Source organism: Cyprinus carpio, chromosome B3 (assembly GCF_018340385.1).
Source record: "Cyprinus carpio isolate SPL01 chromosome B3, ASM1834038v1, whole genome shotgun sequence".
In the NCBI taxonomy this organism is placed as follows: domain Eukaryota; kingdom Metazoa; phylum Chordata; class Actinopteri; order Cypriniformes; family Cyprinidae; genus Cyprinus; species Cyprinus carpio.
Genome location: NC_056599.1, coordinates 28938675 through 28962909, shown reverse-complemented (window position 1 = coordinate 28962909; position 24235 = coordinate 28938675). Strand labels below are relative to the sequence as shown.

The following is a 24235-nucleotide window of genomic DNA, read 5'->3' as shown; positions in this document are numbered from 1 at the left end:
TTTTTTGGATAATTTTTATAAACATATATATATATATATATATATATATATATATATATATATTATATATATATATATATATATATATATATATATAAATGTTTATAAAAATTATCCAAAAAAAATATATAGTGCTTACATGCTTATAAATGCTTGTAAATCTTATATTTTTATAATATATATATATATATATATAAAATTTTTTTTAAATAAATTTTATAGCTCTTTACTCTTAGAGCATTTCAACAGTTCAATCATTCAGGGGTTATTATTATTATTTTTTTCTCTCTCTAAACATATTTAAACATTAATGAAACCTGAACGAGACTCCAATAGGTCTGAACACTATTATTGTAATCATTTCTATTAATGGCTAACTGACATAAAACTTTCACCTGCTGTGGTGTGACATGCCATCCATCCGGCATTACTTTAAACCCCATTTTGTTAAACTTTTATAATTACTATGCATACTGATACTGCCTTCATGAGCTCATATTAACTGATTAACATGACATATTTGCATTTAAAAATTAATTGGTCACACTGCAGGGAAGTTGAAATGTACAAGTGAAGCCAAAGAACTGATTAAGAACAATGAAAATAAATTCAAATTTTTCCCTGACACATTCATAAAATATATATACAGATATCTATATCCTGATATATCATGGTGATAACAGAATTAAAAGCTACGCACAATACAATGAGACTATGTTAAAGTGCCTGTTTAATCTGGCGAGTTAAACCCTCTTTTGCATGAGGCCACACGGCACAGGCCAGCAAAGCCATCCATCTCCAAAGCTCTATTAGATCGGCTGAATGGGATGAGACCACTTTTCTTCTCCGTCATGACAGTGTGAAGAGAAAGAGAGAAAGAAAGGAACTAGAAGGTGAGGGATTTCTCTCCTGATTGAGAGTGGGAGAGAAATTAATTTAAAAAGAGGAAGAGGCCCATAGATTTGCCAGGTGTCCCGCTGGTTTTCAGTGTCCACGGCCAGTGTGCTGGAACACGAGCTGCACGCGGTACACAAGCTGGCCTCTAATCTAATTAGTGCGCCTGATTACCACACTGAAGCTCCTGCGAGCTCCCCGCTGGGACGCCCTACGCCCAGCCGCTTACGCCGGGGCACTGACTGCTGCTCCGCCGTGTGTGTGTGGCAATGCTAAGGAGCTCCATACACACACTGACACACACACACACGGTTCTTTGATTCATTGTCATTCTCCCCCCACCCAAGAGTAGAAGAATGCACCCCTTTCGGACCGCTGTCTCCGTAGCGACGGCAAACAAAAGTGGATCAACAGGGAGTATTTCTTTCTTTCTCGCCTCTGTCTGTCTCATCTTCCAGTGCTGAAGATTTAAAACTTCAGCAACGGAGAGCTGGATGTAACAGCTCTACCTGGTAGTGTAAATGTCCTGTGGGTTCTGGACGATTGTATTGTTTCACTGAGACTGTCTCATCAGACAAGGGTGCAGAGTGTTGTGTGAGAGGAGGTCCAAATTTGTCTAAAATAATCTTTGTCCAGCAAAGTCATACTGTTTTTGCTAGTGTTTTCCTAATATGCTAATTTGCTGCTCAAGAAACATTTCTTATCAATGTTGCTTCTAAACATTTTTGTGGAATCCATGATGGGTAACACTTTATTTTAAAGTGTCCTTCATACTCATATTACATGTACTCACTATTATAATAACAATTAATTATGCATAATTACATGCAAGTAACCCTAAGTCAAACCTATTCCTAACCATATAGTATGTGCATGTAGTTAATTAATATTAATCAGTACTTAAATGTATCATTACACTGTAACAAGTACACCTTAAAATAAAGTATAACCCCATGATGCATTACCATTTAAAAATAGGGCAACTCTTGGATCAATTCCCAAAAGTTAAGGTGATTAATGCATTTATTTACAAGAACATATTAATTTGATCAAAAGTGACAGTAAGGACATTTATAATATATAATGTTACAAAATAATTTGGTAACGCTTTACAAAAGGGTTCCATTTGTTAACCATTTAATGCATTACCTATGCATTAACATTAACTAACAATGTGCAATACATTTGCTTGCTACAGTAGGCTAAAAATCATGGGGTCTCTTTGACACATGGGGGCCAGTTGAACAGGGACACACCATTAGCCCTTTCATACTCCCCACCCAACGAGATTTATACTCCAGTCGGCTTAGCCAGTGTTACCTGTCCTATATAACATCAACATGATGAACGACTCCCCTATGAGAACAACCTCTGAGCATGAACACTTGTGGCTAAGAGTGAAAACCGAATGAAACTTAATATCACGGCCTGAACGATAGCAGCTACAGATGACCAGCAATGCTCCTTCTCTTGCTTTCTCTTCTTGATTTTCTTGTTCTGCTAGTCTGTGCGGTTGCTGATTCAACCGGTGGATATTATCTATATTAATATTATCAGCTTCACCTCAGGGGATGCCTAAAGATGTTTTGGAAACCAGAGCGGGATTGTAAATGAGTCATTTCAAGTAATGAGCAGTAAGAGATGTTAATATAGATAAGGTGCTACTGATTAATGAGGAAATTGCACTTCAGATGGCCTGTGTGCGTGGGATAAATTGGAAACCTGTGTATCTATAAATTTAATTCTGTGTAAAACATTTTTAGCAGCAAAGTCATATTTCAATTTGTGCTAAATGCTGCAGGCACGCTGAGGCCTTCATATACGCTCGTGTCTGACAATCTGGAAAGTTTTTAAGCCTGGAAATAAATAAGTTTTGTACAGTAAAGTTGCTTCTGCAGCATTTCTAGGTCTGTCAAATAAGCAAATGAGCATGTTAAAAACTTTGTACAGATGTTCTTGCTTCAATCCATTGAAGCTCAAGATGCTCTTTGGATCATTTTCAAATATTTTTTACTCACAGTCTTTACACAAATCTCTGAAATTCATTATTTAAAGAAATGGGGAAAAATTCTACTCAATTTAAAAAAAAAATATGCATATCTAGTGGTCACAGACTTTTGAAGCCCATTGTACTATACATTAAGCAACAGGCGAGCAATGTCTTCCATATTAATCTGGAATTGTGTCATAAACAGGACACAACCTTACAGTGAACAGTTCTTAAAAGAATAATTTTTCTTAGTCTGAAGAACATTTAATAATCTAAAGAACCTTTTGTGCAACGGAAGGTTCCATAGATGTTAAAGGTTCTTATGGGTGCCAATAAAGAACCTTTATTTTTAAGCATGTACACTTTTCAACATGCTTTTATCAGGGATTTCTCACATATATGTTCACATACACAATGTTTGGTTACACTTTTTCCAGGTTTCAGCACAGCCCGAAACATTGCTTATGTTAGAAACATGCATTGCATCTATTTAGGGACACATGTCTGTCTGTCTTTCTTTCTTTCTTTTCTTTCTGGCTTGGCAGTGTTTTGAGCAGAGGCAGTCTCTTGGACACCACAAATCTCAGATGTGTTTCCAGACTTGAGGCCAGTCAGGAATGAGTTTATGATATCACACTGTGAAATCAAACATCTTTCTCTCCACTCTGCAAACAGCCAGAGGACCTGTGCGCAGTCAAACAGAGATTCTACCTCTACCACATTTGCACGCAAGAGCCTTTATACTGCACTCTGATATGAGGTGAAGTACAACAAATGTAGTTTAAATGTATACATTCATTTAATATAATTTAGGAATTTGACAGACAGTTTAATTTTTGTCAGTAAGATTTTTTTAAAGACATTAATATGATTATCAGAAGGAAATCATTCAATTCAATTTTTCAAAGAATCCTGAAAACATGCCATGGTTTTCATCAAAATATGAAGCAGCACAACTGTTTTCAGCATTAATAATAATAAGAAATGTTTCTTGAGCAGCAAATCAGCATATTAGAATGATTTCTGAAGGATCATGTGACAAGTGAAGACTAAATAATGATACTGAAAATTGAGGTTTGCATCAAAATTGTAATAATTGCATTTAAATTGTAATAATATTTCGCAATATTATTATATAATATTACAATAAATACAGCATTGGTAAGCATAAAAATATGATTAAAAAATAAGAAACTGAGTGCATGCAGTTTTCTGTATATATTTTTTTCTTTGTAATCTAATCTGTTTCTCATATGTGGTAGATATTTCTCAAAGAAGATGATAAAAACCTGCACTGACTATCTGTTGTGCCACTTCTAACCTTAAAACCTATAACTACATTCTTGAACTTCTATAAGTCCGTTATTATATTAACTATATTAGTATTTGAACCTGTGAAATCTCTGCTTTCAACAGGAACCAGCTGTCCCCTTTGTCCTCTAGATGCTGCGAGGCACTTTGAGCGTGTCCATCTGGAGAAACCTGCTGAGTTCACACGCTTTGATGCTATAACATAAACCTTTAGCCTCTGAATAAGCTGTCAGCACTATGAGAGAGGGGGCACACATAAAGAGAGAGATAGAAAAGACGTAGAAGAGAAAGATGTCTAGTGACGTGAAGTGAAAAGGAAGCAGGCGTTTCTCAATAGGAGCTACTTACCGAAATCTTTTTTGCAGTATTTTTTCATGGTGACCTTCATCTTGCCCTTGGGAGTCTTACAGTGGGAGTCACAGCCTGAGGAAGATAACAGACAGAAAACTAGTGAAAGGCAGGTAAAATCTGTGTGAAACAACAAAATGAGTTTGTCAGATGTGGAGGAAGAAAACATAAGGAGGCAAAATCTAGCATTTTTGAATATATTTAGTACTTTATGCTTTAAAGGTTTTGAAATGGAATAGATATTAAGCTTAAAGTATGATTTAAGACAATATGGAGCTCATGCTCAAAGAGAAAAAAACACCTCAGTTTTACTCAAAGGCCAAAACTGAACTGGAAAAAATTTTTTTAAAAAAAATGTCTTAGTAAGATGATTTTTAAAAGTTTTATGGTCAAAGCGCTGTTGTTTTTATTGTGGGGCAAAATATAATTTAATGCAACATGATGATTGAGAGATTAACAAATAAACATTTTGATTACACTTATTTTGTGTCCTTGTTACAGTATAATTATCCATTTAAGTGCTGATTAAAGTTAATTAATTACATGTACTTACTATATGGTTAGGATTAGGGTTTGGTTTAGGGTTACTTGCATGTAATTATGCATAATTTATTGATATTACAATACTAAGTACATGTAACGTGTAACAATGACACTGTAAAATAACATGTTAACAACATTTCCCAAAAGTTGTGTCATATTTGATACTCACATTTTAACATGATTTTTCTACAAAAATTAGATGCCATTTGTTTTGTATTATATTGTCTAATGCAATAACGCTGACACATTTTAAGTGTGACTCAAGTGTCCAGATGATTTTGAAGCCTCTGCTTCATTTGCACATTTAAAGAGATTCACGTTAGACCTAATTAAGACTTAATGGCTATTTAATCATTTAATCTTTTCTTCACTTAACCCAGTCATTTTCTCACCCTAATTATCAGCTCCCCTCCCAAATCCCCCCACTAACTCAGCGATGTCAGGACAGGGGGTTCACAGGTCATTTAAACTTCATTCAGACACAGAACACCCCCATCACAATGCCCACAATAGCGACTCCTCATTTAAACGCTGCTTTCCACATATAAACCTCAGGGATGACGTCCAGCGCGCTATGATTTATATTCGACACCGCTGTGGAGATTTGAACCCCACATTGAGGCCTGGCCCGTGGAGTCACTTCAATGTCAGCCACCTTCTGGACCCAAACCAGTGCGTTGGCTCGGTTCTCCTGACGCAAACTGATACCCGAGAGTCTCTCGTTGCAGCTACTTCACATAATAATACGCAATAACTGCGAGATTTCTGGCTGACTGGAAGAGATGGGAGCGAGAAGACCTTTCAGCTTTCGCCTGAATATGGACAAACTTCATTATTTTCTCCGGCCCTCAGTCCAATCCACCCTTTTCATGTCCCTTTATATTCCGTCTGAATGAGGTTACCTGGGCAACGGCGAAGCAGGAAAGAACCACCAACCCGAATAAAAAAAAAAAGTTTGAAGGGGGAAAGTAAAAGGGGGGTTGAGGGCTAGAAGAGCGAGATGTCTGGCAGCTTTGGGGGGTGGTGGTAATACAAAAAAGTGGTGTGCAGAATTAGGATGTGAAGGACTGTGGGGGGAGAACTGGAGGCAGGGAATGAGAAAAAGTGCAGAGAAGAGGGTGGCGTCCCAAAAAAGTAAATGATTCTGGCGAGTCCATATCAGCCACGCCTGATTTCCATGTAAATGCATGAACGGACGACGGGGCGGCTTTTGTGTGGCGACGGCCTTTGTCCGCCTCATCCTGCCTCTCTTTGATAAGACTGGGCGGCTATAGGCAAGCAGCACAATGCCTGACGCTGCCAATTACACCCACGTCCTCTCCATAATGGATGTCCCCTGTGGAGGGACAAATATCTGCTTAATAGAGTCCCTCAAGCACAACTGTGCTGATCTGTTGGGGAGCCACACCGGAGTGTCCTCACAGTAAACTACAGCAGGACAGGTAAACAGTAAGAAAAGAGGTTAAACTTACTATTACATTTGGCCCCTTTTTAATGAAATCTGTTTAATCTTAGAATACATCATGTAAATGTTATTAATTCCATCTAGCATTCAAACTTTTGAACATATTCTATGTGCCATTTTAAAGATTGTGTCCAGAATATTTTTGAAAGTAGTCTCAAGGCTGCATTTATTTGATCAAAAATACATGAAATCAGTAATATTGTGAAATATTGTTACAGTTTTTATCTGTCTTTTACTTATATACATTTTTAAGCATAAATAATTCCTGTGATGGCAAATGTTGAAAACAGTTGTGCTGGTTAATTTTTTGTGGAAACAATGATTGATCGATTCTTTAGGGTTTTTTTTTTTATTTTATTTTTTTTGATGACTAGAAAGTTTGAAATACTGTAACAGCATTTATTCAAAATAGAAACATTACAAATGGATTAACTGTCACTTTTGATCAATTTAATGCATACTTGTTGAATAAAAGTATTAATTTCTTAGAGAGCACAAACTGTTGAATAGTAGTTTACAGTATATCATTTATAATATAGTGATGTTTCATGTTTTGTATTATCATTCTGTGAATAAATTTCTTTACAGTATTGACAGGAAATCAAAAAAGAAAGAAAATATGAGGTCTGAATCCACTTATATTTATTTGATTAAAAAAACACTTCCTTATTGTAATACTGAAACAAGCATTTTCTGTAAAGCAGTTTTAAAAAAATATGTATTGTGAAAAGTGCTATACAAATCATGTTGAAATGAATAAAAACAGGTTTTACATATATTTTATATATATTATATATTTACTAATATTTTAAATATTTTTTAGACACTTAATAATTTTCTATTTCAATCAATTTATACATTTATATTATTATTTATTATATATATATTTCAATTTTTATGTAAAATTTAACAAGTGTACAAAGTTTGTGGGGGAAAACAGTGGACACAACACAAGTTTTTTTTTATTTAATTTTATTTCTCTTAGTGAAACATCTCAGAGCTGATAGAAGCCAGACAGCTTTCAGCAGCTGAGTTTGGCTCCATGGGACGGCTGCACGTCACAGGCGTTACTCCCACAGCGCAGACAGTGATCGGGCAGCTTGGGTAATTGAGTATGAATAGAAGTACAAGGGTGTGTTCTCCCTCACGGCACAGCGCTGTGAGAGTGTGACGGGAAAGCAAACGCATTCAAATGAAGCATGTAATCAGATTAGAGTCCCAGCCAGTTTCGATGGTGACTGAGACAGAGCGAGTAGAGAAGGAAAGCCATGGCTCATGTTGATATCCTCATGATTAAGAAAACCTCACGCAGATCTTATAAATCAAAGATCCACTGCTGCATTTTTATGGCTCTGTTTTGGCAATCTAAGGCATGCTGTAAAGTCAGCACGCTGATGGGGTTTATTGTGTAATGTTGACACAGGTGGCAAATAAATACATAAAGAGACATGAAATATTGATTAGATTTGTTTTGGCATGAAATGAGAGACAAACTAACACAAACTATGTAGAGAATTTGTTGCTGTGACACTATACTAAAAATTGGAAGACAGATTAATGAATTATTATTATTATTAATATTAAGAATAATATATAATATAAATAATGTGATTCATATATTAAAAATAATTAAAGTCATTGTGTTCCAGTTTATTCATATTCTTTATGTATTACACTTATATATGTGTGTGTGTGTGTATACATATATAAAGAAACTAGATGTAGTTATATATACAAACTATATATATATATATATATATATATATATATATACATATAAGTAATATATATATATAGTATATACAATAAAGTATATATACTTAGTTATATATATATATTTTATAATTTTTTAATAAAATTAATTCATTTAAAGTTAATTATATGTAAAAGTTATCGAAGCATGTTTCCACCATTAAGAAATTAACTGAGAGAAGACTTTGAAAATTATTATAAATATATTATTTTAAATTAGTAGTAGCAGTAGTAGTAGAATTATTATTATTATTATTATTATTATTATTATTACTACACAATGTAGAAAAAATGGTTTCACTTAAATTTTTATGGTTCTGTAATTCTGTGGTGCTAATTATTATTCTACTGTTTATTTTCACGTAGCATCAATTTTTGGGTAAAAATTTAGACCAGGTAAATTTTAGAACTTAATTATGAAACAATGATTTAGTACATATAAATTTTTGCACAAATTTTGCATATTTGTTTTTAAAAATATCTAGCTTTTGCGAGGATGGACACATTTCTGGAACATTTAAGAACATTGTGGGACTAGTCATTAAAAACAAAACCGTACACATGCAGCATACAAGTTTTGGATGATTCACTTATGGTAACTGATTATGTTAAACTGTCTGTTGTTAGCTCAGTATTATGCATGTATGTAATTTTTATGCATGATTAAAAAGAGATTAGCTTGTATTAACTTGTAAGTTGTCAAAATATTTTTTTGTTTTCATGAGCACCAGTAATGGCATACAAAAGGTAATGTGATTTTTGTACTCAGCATGTCAAATTTCATAAAGAAACTTTAAAAATAAAAGTCAAACAAACAACTTTCATGGTGTAATTATCAACATTTTGCAGTTCGTGTTTTGCAGTTTGCATAGAATGTTTGAATCAAAGCACAAAAAATCACAAACAATAAACAAATTTGTGTTTGGACTATCTTCCCATATAGAGCTACACATATGCCTTATTAAGTAAGTGAATTTGAAGTTCCTGAAAGTATTTTTATATGCAGGTTTTATTTTCTGTCCTGAACTCACCTGTGGGCTCTTCTGGACTGCTGTAGGTAGCTGTGGGTGCAGCAACAGGAATCTCTGCAACAAACAGTCAAGAACAAACAATCAAACCCTCATGGAACTTTATACTGCTGCTTTCAATAAACACATTTGAACTTGTTTTTTTAAGATGAGGTTTATAAGACATATCAGGTTTATTAGATATATCACTGATGACGTGAAGATGTGGCGGTGTCTAGTTTTAATGGGTTTCCTGTGTGAAGCCCCTACTTCCTTTTTAAGCATTCTGCTGTCACATATACGCCAATAGGGGATCGAGGCTTGTTAAAATGTGCAGTTGGCAAAAAGTGTGATGTCGCAAAAAATTTAATATCAGGCTATTAAAACAAAAGCACGTTATATCACGAAATATATGAGAAACCAAATATTTTCCACTCAATTGATGGGGCTCCCTCTTTCTCTCCAGGTTTAACAGCACATTTGTTACCTACCCTGAGAAATAAGGGGAAATCTAGTTTCTCGGGGATCGGGGTTTCATTTGTCTACATGAATTCTTGCCAAGCTAATCTAAATGGCTTCGTGTGTACAGTTGCTTTTGTCAGCAGTCCAGATAAATCTTTATTTCGATGTCATCAGTTACTGCATAATAGAAGTGGTTCACATTAATAGGCACACACTGTATTACGCTCCCAGCGAGTATCTTATCGAGAAATGCCAGCTGCTGTGTGGGCCTGTCCTTAATCGCCAAAGAGACCGTCTGCTGCCTTGTTGATACTGCCAATAAACATATCACCCATCATGCCCCTGGAGCAGCCTGTGAGATTTATGAGTTGAAAGGCCGTCAGCGAGGTTCAGGGCTGACTAGGTCATGTCAGCCAGGGCTTTATGGTCTGTTTGACTTAGCGGAGGGCAATCAGCAAATGTCCATCCAAGGAAATAATGGAACAGGGGAACAATACGGAAATTAAATGGGCCGGGGCCATGAAATCATGAATAATAATAGGTGTTTATGCAGAATTTTTTTGGAGTATTATTATTGATGTCTCTGTGGGTGGTAATGGGACAACAAGTCATGTTGGACCACCTCATTTAGTGCAAGAATAATTTTTGAATAATAGATTATTATTTGTGCTTTTATAACAACCATTTTGTGTCACTGTGTTATTTATTTAGAGGTCACCCTAATTTTTCAAGAGGTAGAGGAGATGCAATGAAATTGAAGGTTATTCAGTGTGCTTCAGTACTGTTTTCCCACTAATGCATTTGAAAATGGCTTTATATTAAGTTTAGGTGTTTTTTATTGTAATTTTTTTGTTATTCACAAGTATTGTCCAATTGCGTAGAAGGAGGAGTAAAATTTATTCTACGGTACTCTCAGAGATCTCAACATTTTAGAAAATGCAGTAAAAACAGTATAATATTCTGAAATATTATTCTAATTAATTAATTATTCTGTTCCCTATTTGAATATATTTTAAAGTGTAATTTATTCCTGTGATGCAAAGCTGAATGTTCAGCATCATTACTCCAGTCTTTAGTGTTTTCTTTCAGAAAACTTTCTAATATGTAATCTGTCAGGGTTCTGTCACATTGGTCTCATTTTCTTGTGGTTTTGTGACAGAGCCCTGACACTCCCATCATGTCTTGTTTTCATGTTGTCTGCGTGCCTTGTTTCTTGTTGGAGTGGGGGGTTTGGATCCCGGCACTCGTGTCTTGAGTTTTGTTTTTGTGTCGGGGTTCGAACACTCATGCTCCATGTTCTGTCTTGTTGTGGGAGCGTGCGGTCTCGAGTTCACTCGAGCTGTGCGCTCTTCTGTCTGCGTTTGTTGTGGTGTTTTGTGTAGCATCCGGTTCATGTTCTGCTGCGTGCTTTCTTGTCGCAGCTTGTGTTTTTCATTGGCTGCGTGCTTTCATGTTGTGTTGTCCTGTGTGAACACTCGGCTTATGAGTATTCTCTTTAGCTGCGTGTTCGTGTCTTTTTTTGCACATGGTTGATGATTTTGTTTTGCCGGCCATGTGCTCGTGTGTGTGTTTTGTGTGAGCACATGGCTTTTGTCTTTGTTTCCTGTGTGCCATGTGCTCTCATGTCAATTGTCTTGACCCCGCCCATCTTGTTACCCAAATATGGTTTCAGTTGCTTCACCTGTCCTCCCTCGTTACCCTCCTCATTTGCTCCCTGTTTATTTTCCTTGTGTTTGCAGTCCTGTGCCAGTTTGTTGTCATATGTTCCCCGGCTCTGTCCTGTCCTGTCCGTTTCCCCACTCTGGGCATTTTTTTTGTTTGTTGTTTTATTTTATTATTAATAAAGCCTATTCTCCTGCACCACCATCCCTTTACCAAAACCTTGACATAATCATTCTTATTATTTTGTGGAAAGCATGCTAATTTTTTCAGGATTCCTTAATGAATAGAAATTTCAAAAGAACAACATTGAAATACATTCACCGGCCACTTTATTAGGTACACCTGTTCAATTGCTTGGTAACACAAACTGCTAATCAGCCAATCACATGGCAGCAACTCAATGCATTAAGCATCTAGATGTGGTGAAGACGACTTGCTGAAGTTCATACCGAGCATCAGAATGGGGAAGAAACGGGATTTAAGTGACTTTTGAACGTGGAATGGTTTGTTGGTGCCAGACGGGCTGCTCTGAGTATTTCAGAAACTGCTGATCTACTGGGATTTTCACACATAACTATCTCCAAGGTTTACAGAGAATGGTCAGAAAAGGAGAAAATATCCAGTGAGCCACAGTTGTGTGGACGAAAATGCCTTGTTGATGTCAGAGGTCAGAGGAGAATGGGCAGACTGGTTAGAGATGATAGAAAGGCAACAGTAACTCAAATAGCCACTTGTTACAACCAAGCAGAGGTGGGCACTTGAGTTAGTGACTCGGATAGTGACTCGGCATTTTTATAAACTACAGACTTGTCTTCAGACTCGACCACAAATGACTCCAGACTTGACTAGACTTGAGGAAAAGGACTTGTGAAAATGTTAAAAGAAAGTCGAGTCTTTTATCCTTAAACACTTACATAACTGATATTCAAAAGGCGGACCGCATCCGCATCCCGGCATCCATCCGGACCGCGAGCTGTAGCAGCACCATTTTAAGTGAGCAGCACGCCAAAACAGTGGATCGGACCACATAACAAGTGCTCAGGGTCGTTTATGGTAAATATCTTTCAGTGCTCTAGTATATCCTCTAGTATTTTTATCTAAAAAAAAAAAACACTCTTTCTACCACCCCCATCACCACCATCAACTTTCCCCAATCCGGACACACACCGGTGCCAAGTTCAAGAGTTTTGGATGACGCGGTTATTTTAACAACAACAGAAACATGGTAAATGCCAAAATTATAGATTATTTTCACCAAAACACAACAGAAAACAACAATGCTATTTTTATAGCAAGTTATTTTTCTTACTATCTATCAGATGTGATTTAGCATTATTAATATGTAGGCTGAGAACATTTCAAAAGAATCGTCATGTAGCCTAATTATAATTGGGAAAATTGTTGTTAGATGTCTATGATAGAACTTAAACTTTGAAACGTTTTTTTTGCTCAATATGAGAATGTCTTGATTATTGTAGCTACATTGTTTTTAGTAGAAAATGCTATATAAGTAAAATATTAAAATGGTATAGATTTCAGGAGCAAAACCCTGAAAAAAAAAGTATTTTATTTTGTCACATGCCCTTGCATGTATCTAAATGTAATGTAAAATGTTTTTTTTTTTGTCTATAGCCTATAAAACAGATTTGTAAATAGGAAGATTTCCGTACATGAGGGATATGAATGGGATTTTTTTAGCGAGTCATTAAATGACTTGAGACACGACTCAGACTCATGACCAAAGACTTGAAACTTGAGTCAGACTCCAGCGATAAAGACTCCAGACTTGACTCGGACTCCAAGGTAAAGACTTGTGAACAACTCTGCAACCAATGTATGCAGAATACCATCTCTGAACGCACAACACGTCGAATCCTGAAGCAGATGGGCTACAGCAGCAGAAGATCACACCGGCTGCCGCTCCTGTCAGTTAAGAACAGGAAACGGAGGATACAATTCACAAAGGATCACCAAAATTGGACAAAAGAAGATTGGAAAAATGTTGCCTGGTCTGATGAGTCTCGATTTCTGCAGCGACATTAAGATGGTAGGGTCAGAATTTGGCGTAAAGAACATGAAAGCATGGATCCATCATGTCTTGTCTCAACGGTTCAGGCTGGTGGTGGTGGTTTAATGGTGTGGGGGATATTTTTTCGGCACACTTTGGGTCCCTTAGTACCAACTAAGCATCGTTTAAACACCACAGCCTACCTGAGTATTGTTGCTGACCATGTCCGTCCCTTTATGACTACAGTGCACCCATCTTCTGATGGCTACTTCCAGCAGGATAATGCACCATGTCACAAAGCTCAAATCATCTCAGACTGGTTTCTTGAACATGACAATGTGTTCACTTTACTCAAATGGCCTCCACAGTCACCAGATCTCAATCCAATAGAGCAGCTTTGGGGTGTAGTGGAACGGGAGATTTGCATCATGGATGTTCAGCCGACAAATCTGCAGCAACTGCGTGATGCTATTATGTCAATATGGACCAAAGTCTCTGAGGAATGTTTCCAACACCTTGATGAATCTATGCCATGAAGAATTAAGGCAGTTCTGAAGGCAAAAGGGGGTCCAACCCGGTACTAGCAAGGTGTACCTAATAAAGTGGCCAATGAGTGTACTGTATGTATAATTTGTAACATTATAAGTTTCTTTATTGTGACTTTTGTTTAATTTAATGCATCCTTGCTAAGTAAAAGTATTGATTTAAAAAAAATAAAATAAAAAAAATAAAATAAATCTTACTGACCCCAATCAGAAGTGTAATTAATTTGCTAAATTTCAACACTAAGAATTAACACATAATCCTTTATAAAGACATAAAATGAGAAAGAGAAAAAGAAGCCAGATCTTACTGATACAGGGGGCGATAGGTGATCTGCTTTGCTGGTATCCTTTAGCGCAGCGGTTGCAGGTGATGCCAGTCACACCGTCTTTACATGGGCACTGTCCGGTCGTCTGGTTACAGGTCTTACCAGCTGCACCAACCGGATGACAATCACAGGCTGAAGAGAAAACACAAAACCAATGGTTACTACTGCAGTAATATAATGCCTAGATCTAGTGACTGAGAAATTAGATGCTGATTCAGTTACTGATCTGTTGAAATCAGTTCAGTTCAGTTCAGCTTTCAAGTTTAAAACAACCGGCATTCGTTTGAAAATCAGACTACACAAGTCACCATGTATGTTGCTGATTCACTAAATAGAAACAGCTCATAAGAATAATTAATTCTGTAATCATATTACTCCATTCATGATGTTCGTTGTTGATTCAGCAAAACGAATTGGTCCATATGAGTCATTGTTCGTGTATAGGCTGCATAGTTTGCACTAAATGTTTTTATTTACTAAAATTAACCAGCTCATCAGAGTCATTTTGGAAATGAGAGTAATGTCGTTATTACATCACATTCAATACAGATTACAAACAGGTAAAATATAATTTCTTTTGCCGTGGCGATGAAGATTTTGTGGTGGGGGAATGCAAGGTTATGCCCCTTAAAGTGATATTAAATCTGGAACTTTACTTTGCCATATGACAAACTAGAAACTTCTGTTTGAAATTAGTTTGTGGAGTTTTAAGAATAGTTATTGCCCACACCTGTGTGTGTGTGTTGCGCGCACGCACTGTGCCTGAATCCTGTACAGACTACTTCCATGTGAGTGTGTAGGTCTATGTGGAAATGGTGGATACCCGCTGTGTGGAAGCAACAGGTACCTGGCAGGTGTTAATACTTCTCGTGATCTGACATAGCACTGTCATATGCAGAGGCCGTGCACAGCCTGATCAAGTTTCCAACGTAAAGACATTTGGCAAAGCATAGCCATTGCAAAAAAGGCTGAATAATGTTCCCATTAATGACAGAACGGCGTGTACTTCAAAGATTCTCTGGCTGAGCTGTTAGTCGGGATGATCACACTTTAAAATGTGAGAACGTCTTTGTGCGCTCACGCTGCCAAACGTTTACCATAAAGTTACTTGTTTGAAGTCTCAACTCAACTCTTCCCTTCAGCCATTTTTAATGTAGCCAGGGATTAATTTGGAAATTATATGAAGTGGTCTAGCCGCAGCGAGAGCTCAAAGCTCTTGGGACTAAAAAAAGTTGATGAATAATAGAAGTCACTTCTTGAATTAATAACAAAGGCAATTGTTAGTCTCAGCTTTATGTCTGCCCAAGAGAAGCTGAACACAGTCAAAATAGTGGCAGAACAGAAATGGTTGTTCTGAAGAGACGAGTCATTGTGATCGTTAATTATTTGCCATTTTTCTTTTCTCTCTGTGAGTTTTATGAAACCTCATAAGTAACGGAATATTAACTCACTACATACTGTAGGCAACAATTTTTCAAGTGTACCACACATAGCTGTCTGTCTGTCCATCTGGCTGTCTGGCTGTCCATCTGTCTGTCTGTCTGTCTGTCTGTCTGTTCGTCTGTCTGTATGCCCACCTATCTTTATGGCTGTCTGTTGTCTGTCTGTTCATCTGTCTATCTGTCTGTTCATCTGTTTGCTTGTCTGTCTATCTATCTGTCTGTCTGACCATCTATCTCTGTCTGTCCATCTGACTGTTTGTCTGTCTGCCTGTCGATCTATATGTCTGTCTGTCTGTCTGTCTTTCTGTCTGTCCATCTATCTGTCTGTCTTTCTATCTGTCCATCTATCTGTCTGTCTGTCTGTCCGTCTATCTGTCATCTATATGTCTGTCTGTCTGTCTATCTATCATCTATCTGTCTGTCTGTCTGTCCGTCTATCTGTTCGTCTGTCTGTCTGTCTGTCTGTCTGTCTTTCTGTCTGTCCATCTATCTGTCTGTCTGTCTGTCTGTCTGTTCGTCTGTCCATCTATATGTCTGTCTGTCTGTCTGTCTGTCTGTCTGTCTGTCTGTCTGATTGTCTTTCTATCTGTCCATCTATCTGTCTGTCTGTCTGTCCGTCTGTCTGTCCATCTATATGTCTGTCTGTCTGTTTATCTGTCTGTCTGTCTGTCTGTCTGTCTGTTCGTCTGTCTGTCTGTCTGTCTGTCTGTTCATCTGTCTGTCTCTGTTCGTCTGTCTGTCCATCTGTCTGTCTGTTCATCTTTCTGTCTCTGTTTGTCTGTCTTTCCATCTATCTGTCTCTGTCTGTTCGTCTGTCTGCCTGTCTGTCCATCTATCTCTGTCTGTCTGTCTGACTGACTGTTTGTATGTCTGCCTGTCCATCTATCGGTCTGTCTGTCAGTGTGTCTTTCTGTCTGTCCATCTATCTGTCTGTCTGTCTGTCTGTCTGTCTGTCTGTCTGTCTGTTCGTCTGTCCATCTATATGTCTGTCTGTCTGTCTGTCTGCCTCTCTGTCTGATTGTCTTTCTAGCTGTCCATCTATCTGTCTGTCTGTTCGTCTTTCCATCTATATGTCTGTCTGTCTCGCTATCTGTTCATCTGTCTATCTCTGTTCGTCTGTCTGTCCATCTCTGTCTGTCTGTTCTTCTGTCTATCTGTTCTCCTGTCTGTCTGTTCATCTGTCTGTCTCTGTTCGTCTGTCTGTCCATCTGTCTGTCTGTTCTTCTGTCTGTCTGTCTGTCTGTCTGTCTGTCTCTGTTTGTCTGTCTTTCCATCTATCTGTCTCTGTCTGTTCGTCTGTCTGCCTGCCTGTCCATCTATCTGTCTGTCTGTCTGTCTGATTGACTGTTTGTATGTCTGCCTGTCCATCTATCTGTCTGTCTGTCTGTCTGTCTTTCTGTCTGTCCATCTATCTGTCTGTCTGTCTGTCTGTCTGTCTGTTCGTCTGTCCATCTATATGTCTGTCTGTCTGTCTGCCTGTCTGTCTGTCTGATTGTCTTTCTATCTGTCCATCTATCTGTCTGTCTGTTCGTCTTTCCATCTATATGTCTGTCTGTCTGTCTGCCTGTCTGTCTGTCTATCTGTTCATCTGTCTATCTCTGTTTGTCTGTCTGTCCATCTATCTGTCTGTCTGTTCTTCTGTCTATCTGTTCTCCTGTCTGTCTGTTCATCTGTCTGTCTCTGTTCGTCTGTCTGTCCATCTGTCTGTCTGTTCTTCTGTCTGTCTGTCTGTCATCTGTCTGTTCGTCTGTCTGCCTGTCTGTCCATCTATCTCTGTCTGTCTGTCTGATTGACTGTTTGTATGTCTGCCTGTCTGTCCATCTACGTTTATTTGTCTGTCTGTCTGTTTGTCTATCTGTCTGTCTGTCTGTCTATCCATGTATCTATCTATCTATCTATCTATCTATCTATCTATCTATCTATCTATCTATCTATCTATCTATCTATCTATCTATCTATCTATCTATCTATCTATCTATCTCTGTCTGTCTGTCTGTCTTTTCGTCCGTTTGTAGGTCCCATTCATCAGTCTGTCTATTTACCTGTCTGTCTGTCCATCCATCCATCTATGTTTCTGTCTACCTATTCATCTATCTGTTTGTAAGACCCCTAAACTTTTTTTTTTATTTCTAACAAATCCATTTCAAGCCAGCATTCACTTCAGCCAACATTTCAAATTCGAAGACTAGTTGACGTCAAAAAAACATAAAAGACATTTCAAGAAACATTTCAGAATGCAAAGGCATGTGAAATTCAGGCTACATAGCATATTAGTAAATCATTTGCATTAATACAGTAACTGGCTAATACAAGGTTTCATAGAAGGCAATCTGCATATTGTTTTCTGACTTGACGCCATACAGAAGAATTGTAGAAATCATGCTTTGAGAACAGAAAACTATTTTAACAGCATTTTAGCAGTTTCAGTTGGATTGGTTTCACTATTTCCTCTGATGATTTAGCTGATGTTAATAAATGCTACACAAAGTGGTGGGATGCTTTGAATTTCAATGCCCACTTAACATTCGGTAAAAAGCAGCTACAGTTCTGCACTTAAGCCACCCACCAACCAGCCCACCGCCTGCTGAATTACGACACCACTCTTACGCCTTCACAGACGACCCTACAACTCTACAGCACATAATCTAAACCAGAGCTACTAATAATTCAGCAGTAGTAAGAAGAGATGCTGGGGAAATGAGTGTGAAGCAATGCGGCATGGACTGTAAGTTCTCATGGCTGTTGAAAACCCCTCTCCATGTTTAAAGGAACAGTTCACCCAAAAATGTAAATTCTGTCATCATTTGTTCACACTTATGTCATTCCAGATATGACTTTTTCTTTAGTGGAGTGCTAAGGGAAAATGTTTTTTAATATTTTTTTTATTTCAAGGATACACATTTCCATGCAATTACAGTGAATGAGGACTAAGCATTTAAAGCTTCAAACAGGGTGCAAAAGCACAATAATAGCAGTCCAAATGACGTGCACTATATTTTACATATGCAGTCATAGTAATTCACTAATATCCCTGCAGAGGGCAGTTAATCGCAGTGAGTCAGTAAAATTGTGAAATGAATTAGTCTGATTCGCAAGCTACTCATTTAGACCTGTTTTGTGAACTGAATCAAATGATTTATTGAAAAGATCACATTCAAAAGAACGATTTGTTTTCAAATCATATAATGAGACAGACTGCTACTTTCTTTAAAGAAGTTGGCATAGATTGGATTATTACCTTTTTAAATTAACTTTTTAATTAAATGATTGTCTTTAGAGTACTGAAAATGTATTTTACTTTATGGCAATTTTTGCTTTTTTTAATTACTTTTTTATTGGAACTGCATGGAAAATAATTACATTTCAAATTCTTCTTTGCTCCACAAAATAAAGTAAGTCAGGATGCATGATTTGGGGGGAAATATGCATCATCATCATCGTTATTATTATTATTATTATTATTAAATAATAATAATAAAAAAAAGGTCTTCATTCCTTCATTTTCAAACATTAAACCATAGAGCTTTTGTTTTGGTGTCGCAGGGAGCCCTTAAAGCTATACAGTTTTATTTTATAAGTGCTTCTGGAAAGACGGTTGCACATGTTGTGTTTTCTCTCCAAACTCTGCAGATGTAGATATGAGTTTGTGTGGAGCAGCATTTACTGAAATCCAAGCCGATCCGAGACACTGAAAACCTGGATCATGATCTGCTTGCATATATAAAAAAACAGTGCTGCACTTCACTCTGAAATACAGTGTATATACCCAAAGTTCTGTCATGAAACTCTAGATGGCACAGTAGTACAACAGGTAAAACTCAATCTGACATAATGACATCATTATCATATGGCGCAGCTGATTGGTTCTTTTTATATCAGCAGCCAATGCGCTTGCTGCTCAACATTCAAATACTTTGCTAGTGGTTGCTGTAGCAGTTGCAATGCACTTCAAAAACCCTCCACCTTCCCCAGCTCCACCTGTATAGATCTGCTACGGGGTGATCATGTATGCTTTATAAGGGGTTAATTCATATATGTTGTATGTGCAGCAGCAGTTTTTCTTACTCATAGCAGCATGTCTGTTAATGTATTAGCAGTAGCAAGTCTCAGTTCTAGCTCTGCCACAGCTGCAGCAGTATAGCAGATCTATTCTGACATGACTAAACACATTAACATTGTCATGTACATTACCATGCTAAACCCTCAAAAAGTTGCCATGATATAAAATAATTTAATTAAATTGCAGCCTTTGCAATTTGATAATCACACTAAGACGTACAGCGATTTAGTTTTTATTTGGATTAATCAAACAATGATATGAAGGTGAATAAATAATGAAATTATTTTTATTTTTAGACGAGCTATTCCTCTAAGTGCAAAGGTGAGAGAAAGAAATTACATAGTTCTTGTGGGTGACATGGTGTTTACACTGTACTCAATGAGGGATGAAGTTGTTAATCTAAAATATAAAACATAAGATTTTTCAGACTGCCACTGACAATGGATCTGGTTTGAGGTCCAATTTGTCTTGGTAGGTGCTTTTTCACCTTATTTACAAGCGATATTCCTTTCTTTTTCAAATAATCTCCTATATAATTTTCGAAAGTGATGAACACTGTTGGCACAATGTCGTGTTTCCTGTCCAAAACAAGCACAATGAGATGGTTGGCTGACATGAACAATAAATACAGCAGTCCGCTAGATGACGTCACAACGTTGAGGAGTTTGTCACCTGAGACGAGTGAAGCAATCATCTTGACAAAGGTGACTGGAACTCCTCAGCATTTCCCGAACAAGCTTTGACTTTACCGGCCATTTACTGTATGTTAAGGTCATTACAAGAGGCTGCTTTTGTAAAACTAGCATGCCTGTATCCCTCGCATCTGGCCTCCGAGCATCCCATATATAGCCTGAGTAAATGTTTTGGCTGGCAGAGGAAAGCTGTTGAAACCCTCTTCTGAATCAGATGCATTCCTTATGTGATAATACACAGCAATGTCAATGAAACTTGGGCAGTGTTTGCCATCCATCACATCTGTGCTTTGGAACACGACAGTCCGCAAAAAAAATAAGCTGCCCCAGTGATTGGGTTAGCAGCCTCTCATATCAATTATGCTGCGGTTTGTTGAAGCTTTCAGTCCATCAAAACTTTGGGTCTGCGAGAGTCAGATGAGAATACAAGTTATCTTGGCTTGAAGGTGGGAAATATGCAATAGCACAGAATGTTTTGTGAGTGAATGGACTATGGGAACACGGGGGAATGACATTGTGAAATTCATCAGTGAACCAACAGTGGATAAAATCCATCCGTTTAAAACTTTAGAGCCATCTCGGTATGTATTATTTCAGATGGCTGTGAAAGACATAATGTAATGTTTCATGTTTTATAAGAAAAGTATTATATGCATTTACATGCACCTCTTAAAGCTGTATGCTCATCTTTAAGAAATGTTTCTCACTTCATGTCCACAATCAGGCTCTATTTTAAAACATAGTGAGGTGCAAGTTAAGGAAAAGTGACTGATTTGGAACGTTCTACTAGTGAAGTGCATGGGAGATTTGACTCACAATTGATTCAAACAGATTTTGCAACAATAGAATTAGCTATAGCTTTTCTAGGCTAATTTCAAAATACTCTAAGCACAGAAATACTTAAGTTTACATTTTGCAATTCTGACTTTTTCCTCACAGTTCTGATTTTACATCTTGTCATTTTGACTTTTTCTTGGAATTCTGAGGTTATATCACAAATCTTTTTTTCTCTTTTTTTTCCGCCACGGAATAAAAAATAAAACGGTAATTGCAACCTTTTATCTCATAATTCTATTTTTTTCTTGCAGTTGCAAGTTTATGTCTCATAATTCAGACTTTCCTTCTCAAAACATTGAGTTTATATGGCAATTCTGAGTTTATATATATTTCACAATTTGGACTTTTTTAAATAAAAAACAAAACGGTAATTGCAACCTTTTATCTCATAATTCTATTTTTTTTCTTGCAGTTGCAAGTTTATGTCTCATAATTCAGACTTTCCTTCTCAAAACATTGAGTTTATATTGCAATTCTGAGTTTATATATTTCACAATTTGGACTTTTTTTCCCACAAAATTACGAGATTATATGTCTTAATTCTGAGTTATATTTCGAGCAAGCTATAGACTGTACAATTCAGACTTTTGTGTCCCTTATGATCTTTAAAATGTTGCCTACATAGCTAGCTCACAAAGTTTTTGAACAAAGCCTTACAGACCATCTGACCTCTGAGTGTGAACGTGAGGTCTCTCAGGTCTAGAACATATGCGTGATCTAGAGTGCCTTTACATTTATTTTTCTTTCATGGGTGAGTGAATAATTGGCTTGTTTCACTATTATTGTTAATATTCTCTGTTGTCCCAAATTCCATGGCAGTCCTACTTGTCTACTTGGCCTCTATTCATTTTCCAGGAAACTCCTTTGTATAAATACTATCTTATTCTATTAAATTAAATGTAAATGTATTTATTCATGAATACACACAGACCTTAATGTCTACGACCATTAACAAACTCAATTAAATGCAGATAAGCTTTTAACATCACCACACAACAAAGAAGTAGTAGTGATGATAAAACCAACAGTGTAAATAAAGTCAGAAAACAATACAGCAACAATCCCATTGTTGCCACAAAATTTATTCATGCTGAACACTCAAACCCTCAATCTGCAGCATTGGAATGTTCTCTTTGGCACAACATTTTGGGGAATATTGTTGATCTAACATGTATTTTTATCTGCAGTAGTTGTAAAGTAATCAACATTTTTCCAGTGTACATGGTTGCTTACCTTTGCAGGCGCGTCTGTGTGAGATGGCCTTGGTCATGTCTCTGTAGTAGCCCTCTTTACAGTAGTGGCAGTGCCGTCCGGCTGTGTTGTGTCTGCAGTTGAGACAGACTCCTCCACTCCTGCGGCCCGATAGCTTATACAGCTCCATGTTGAAGCGGCAGCGGCGGGCATGTAAGTTACAGTGACAGGCTTTAAGAGAGATGGACACAGGGAAGAAAAAATGAGAGAGTTGTTTAGTACCAGCCACTAAATTCTCAGAAATACTTGATCATGTCGGTCTGTATTTAAAAATGCATTTTTATACATTCCATTTGAGGGCTTTATAGAAATAGTTCACGCAAAAATAAAAAGGTACTGAAAATTTGCTAACCGTACAATTAGAGTCCAAACAGCTGATAAAAACATCACAATAATCCATAAGTAATCAACACGACTCCAGTCCATCAATTGACTTCTTGTGAAGTGAAAAGCTTTGTGTTTGTAATAAATCCATCTATAGGACATTTTTAACTTAAAACCATTGCTTCCAGCTAAAATATGAGTCCTCTATCCATAATATTGCTTTCCTCTGTGAAAAATCCGTCTTGTTTGAATAAGGAGAGAAATAAGCACAGAGTGAGCACTGTTTAAAAGCCAAAACAGTGCCTTATTGATGGATGTGTTTCTTACAAACATTCAGTTTTTGGCTTTGCAGGATGTTAATTGATGGACTAGAGTGGTGTGGGTTACTTGTGGATTATTGTGATGTATTTATCAGCTGTTTGGACTCTCATTCTGACGGCACCCATTCACTGCAGAGGAACCATTGATGAGCAAGTGATGCAATGTTATATTTCTCCAAATCTGTTCTGATGAAGAAACGAATCATCTATATCCTGGATGGCCTGAGGGTGAATACATTTTCAGCAGATTTTCATTTTTGGGTGAACTATTTCTTTAATTGACAGGAAATTGTCCTAGTAAAGGACAAACGACTAAGAGATCACATTCCCACATTTTTACAGATGCTTATCTGTAAAATACCCATAACGCTCATATTCACCCTCACAGAGTATCATATATTTTAGTGAACAACCATACAATTGCTTTATTGCTGCAGTATTCTTCGGGGCATGTCGCTCCTGGCAATGCACAATCTAAATCTGATGTGATGTGAACTGATTTAGGTGGTGTTTTCTGTCTCCTGGTGATCATAGAAGACCCTTAACACAGTGGGAGAGAGGAGAGGCCAGAATCATTGAGACGTTTGACTAGTATCCTGAGAGAGCTTTATTATTTTAATGACATCACTGGATCTCTGGGCTTCCATCCATTTACAGCATTTCATTAAGAGACGACAGCTTCATAAAACAACTCGCTCCAGATCCTGTACTCTCACACACACCTGCTCATGGCTTTGACCTCTGACCTCTCCTGGTCCAAGCATCCATCCATCCATCCATCCATCCATACATCCATCCATCCATCCATCCATCCATCCATACATCTATCTATATATCCATCTATCTATCTATCTATCTATCTATCTATCTATCTATCTATCTATCTATCTATCCATCCATCCATCCATCCAAATCGATCATTCTATCTCTAGCTAGCTGTTCATTCTGATGTTTGTTAAATCGATCATTCTATCTATGGCAACTCCATACATGATA

General features: G+C 37.2%; 1 protein-coding gene across 1 annotated transcript in view; it reads right to left on the bottom strand.

The window, feature by feature from the left end:
* The window catches only part of LOC109082626 (netrin-1-like), a 54803-nt gene that overhangs the window by 5520 nt on the left and 25048 nt on the right, over nucleotides 1-24235 (bottom strand). The window contains exons 3-6 of the mRNA XM_042720626.1: nucleotides 22578-22766; nucleotides 14296-14445; nucleotides 9335-9388; nucleotides 4544-4618 (exon numbers count right to left, since the gene is read on the bottom strand). Coding sequence (XP_042576560.1) covers nucleotides 4544-4618; nucleotides 9335-9388; nucleotides 14296-14445; nucleotides 22578-22766 — 468 coding nt within the window. The remainder of the gene's footprint in view (nucleotides 1-4543; nucleotides 4619-9334; nucleotides 9389-14295; nucleotides 14446-22577; nucleotides 22767-24235) is intronic.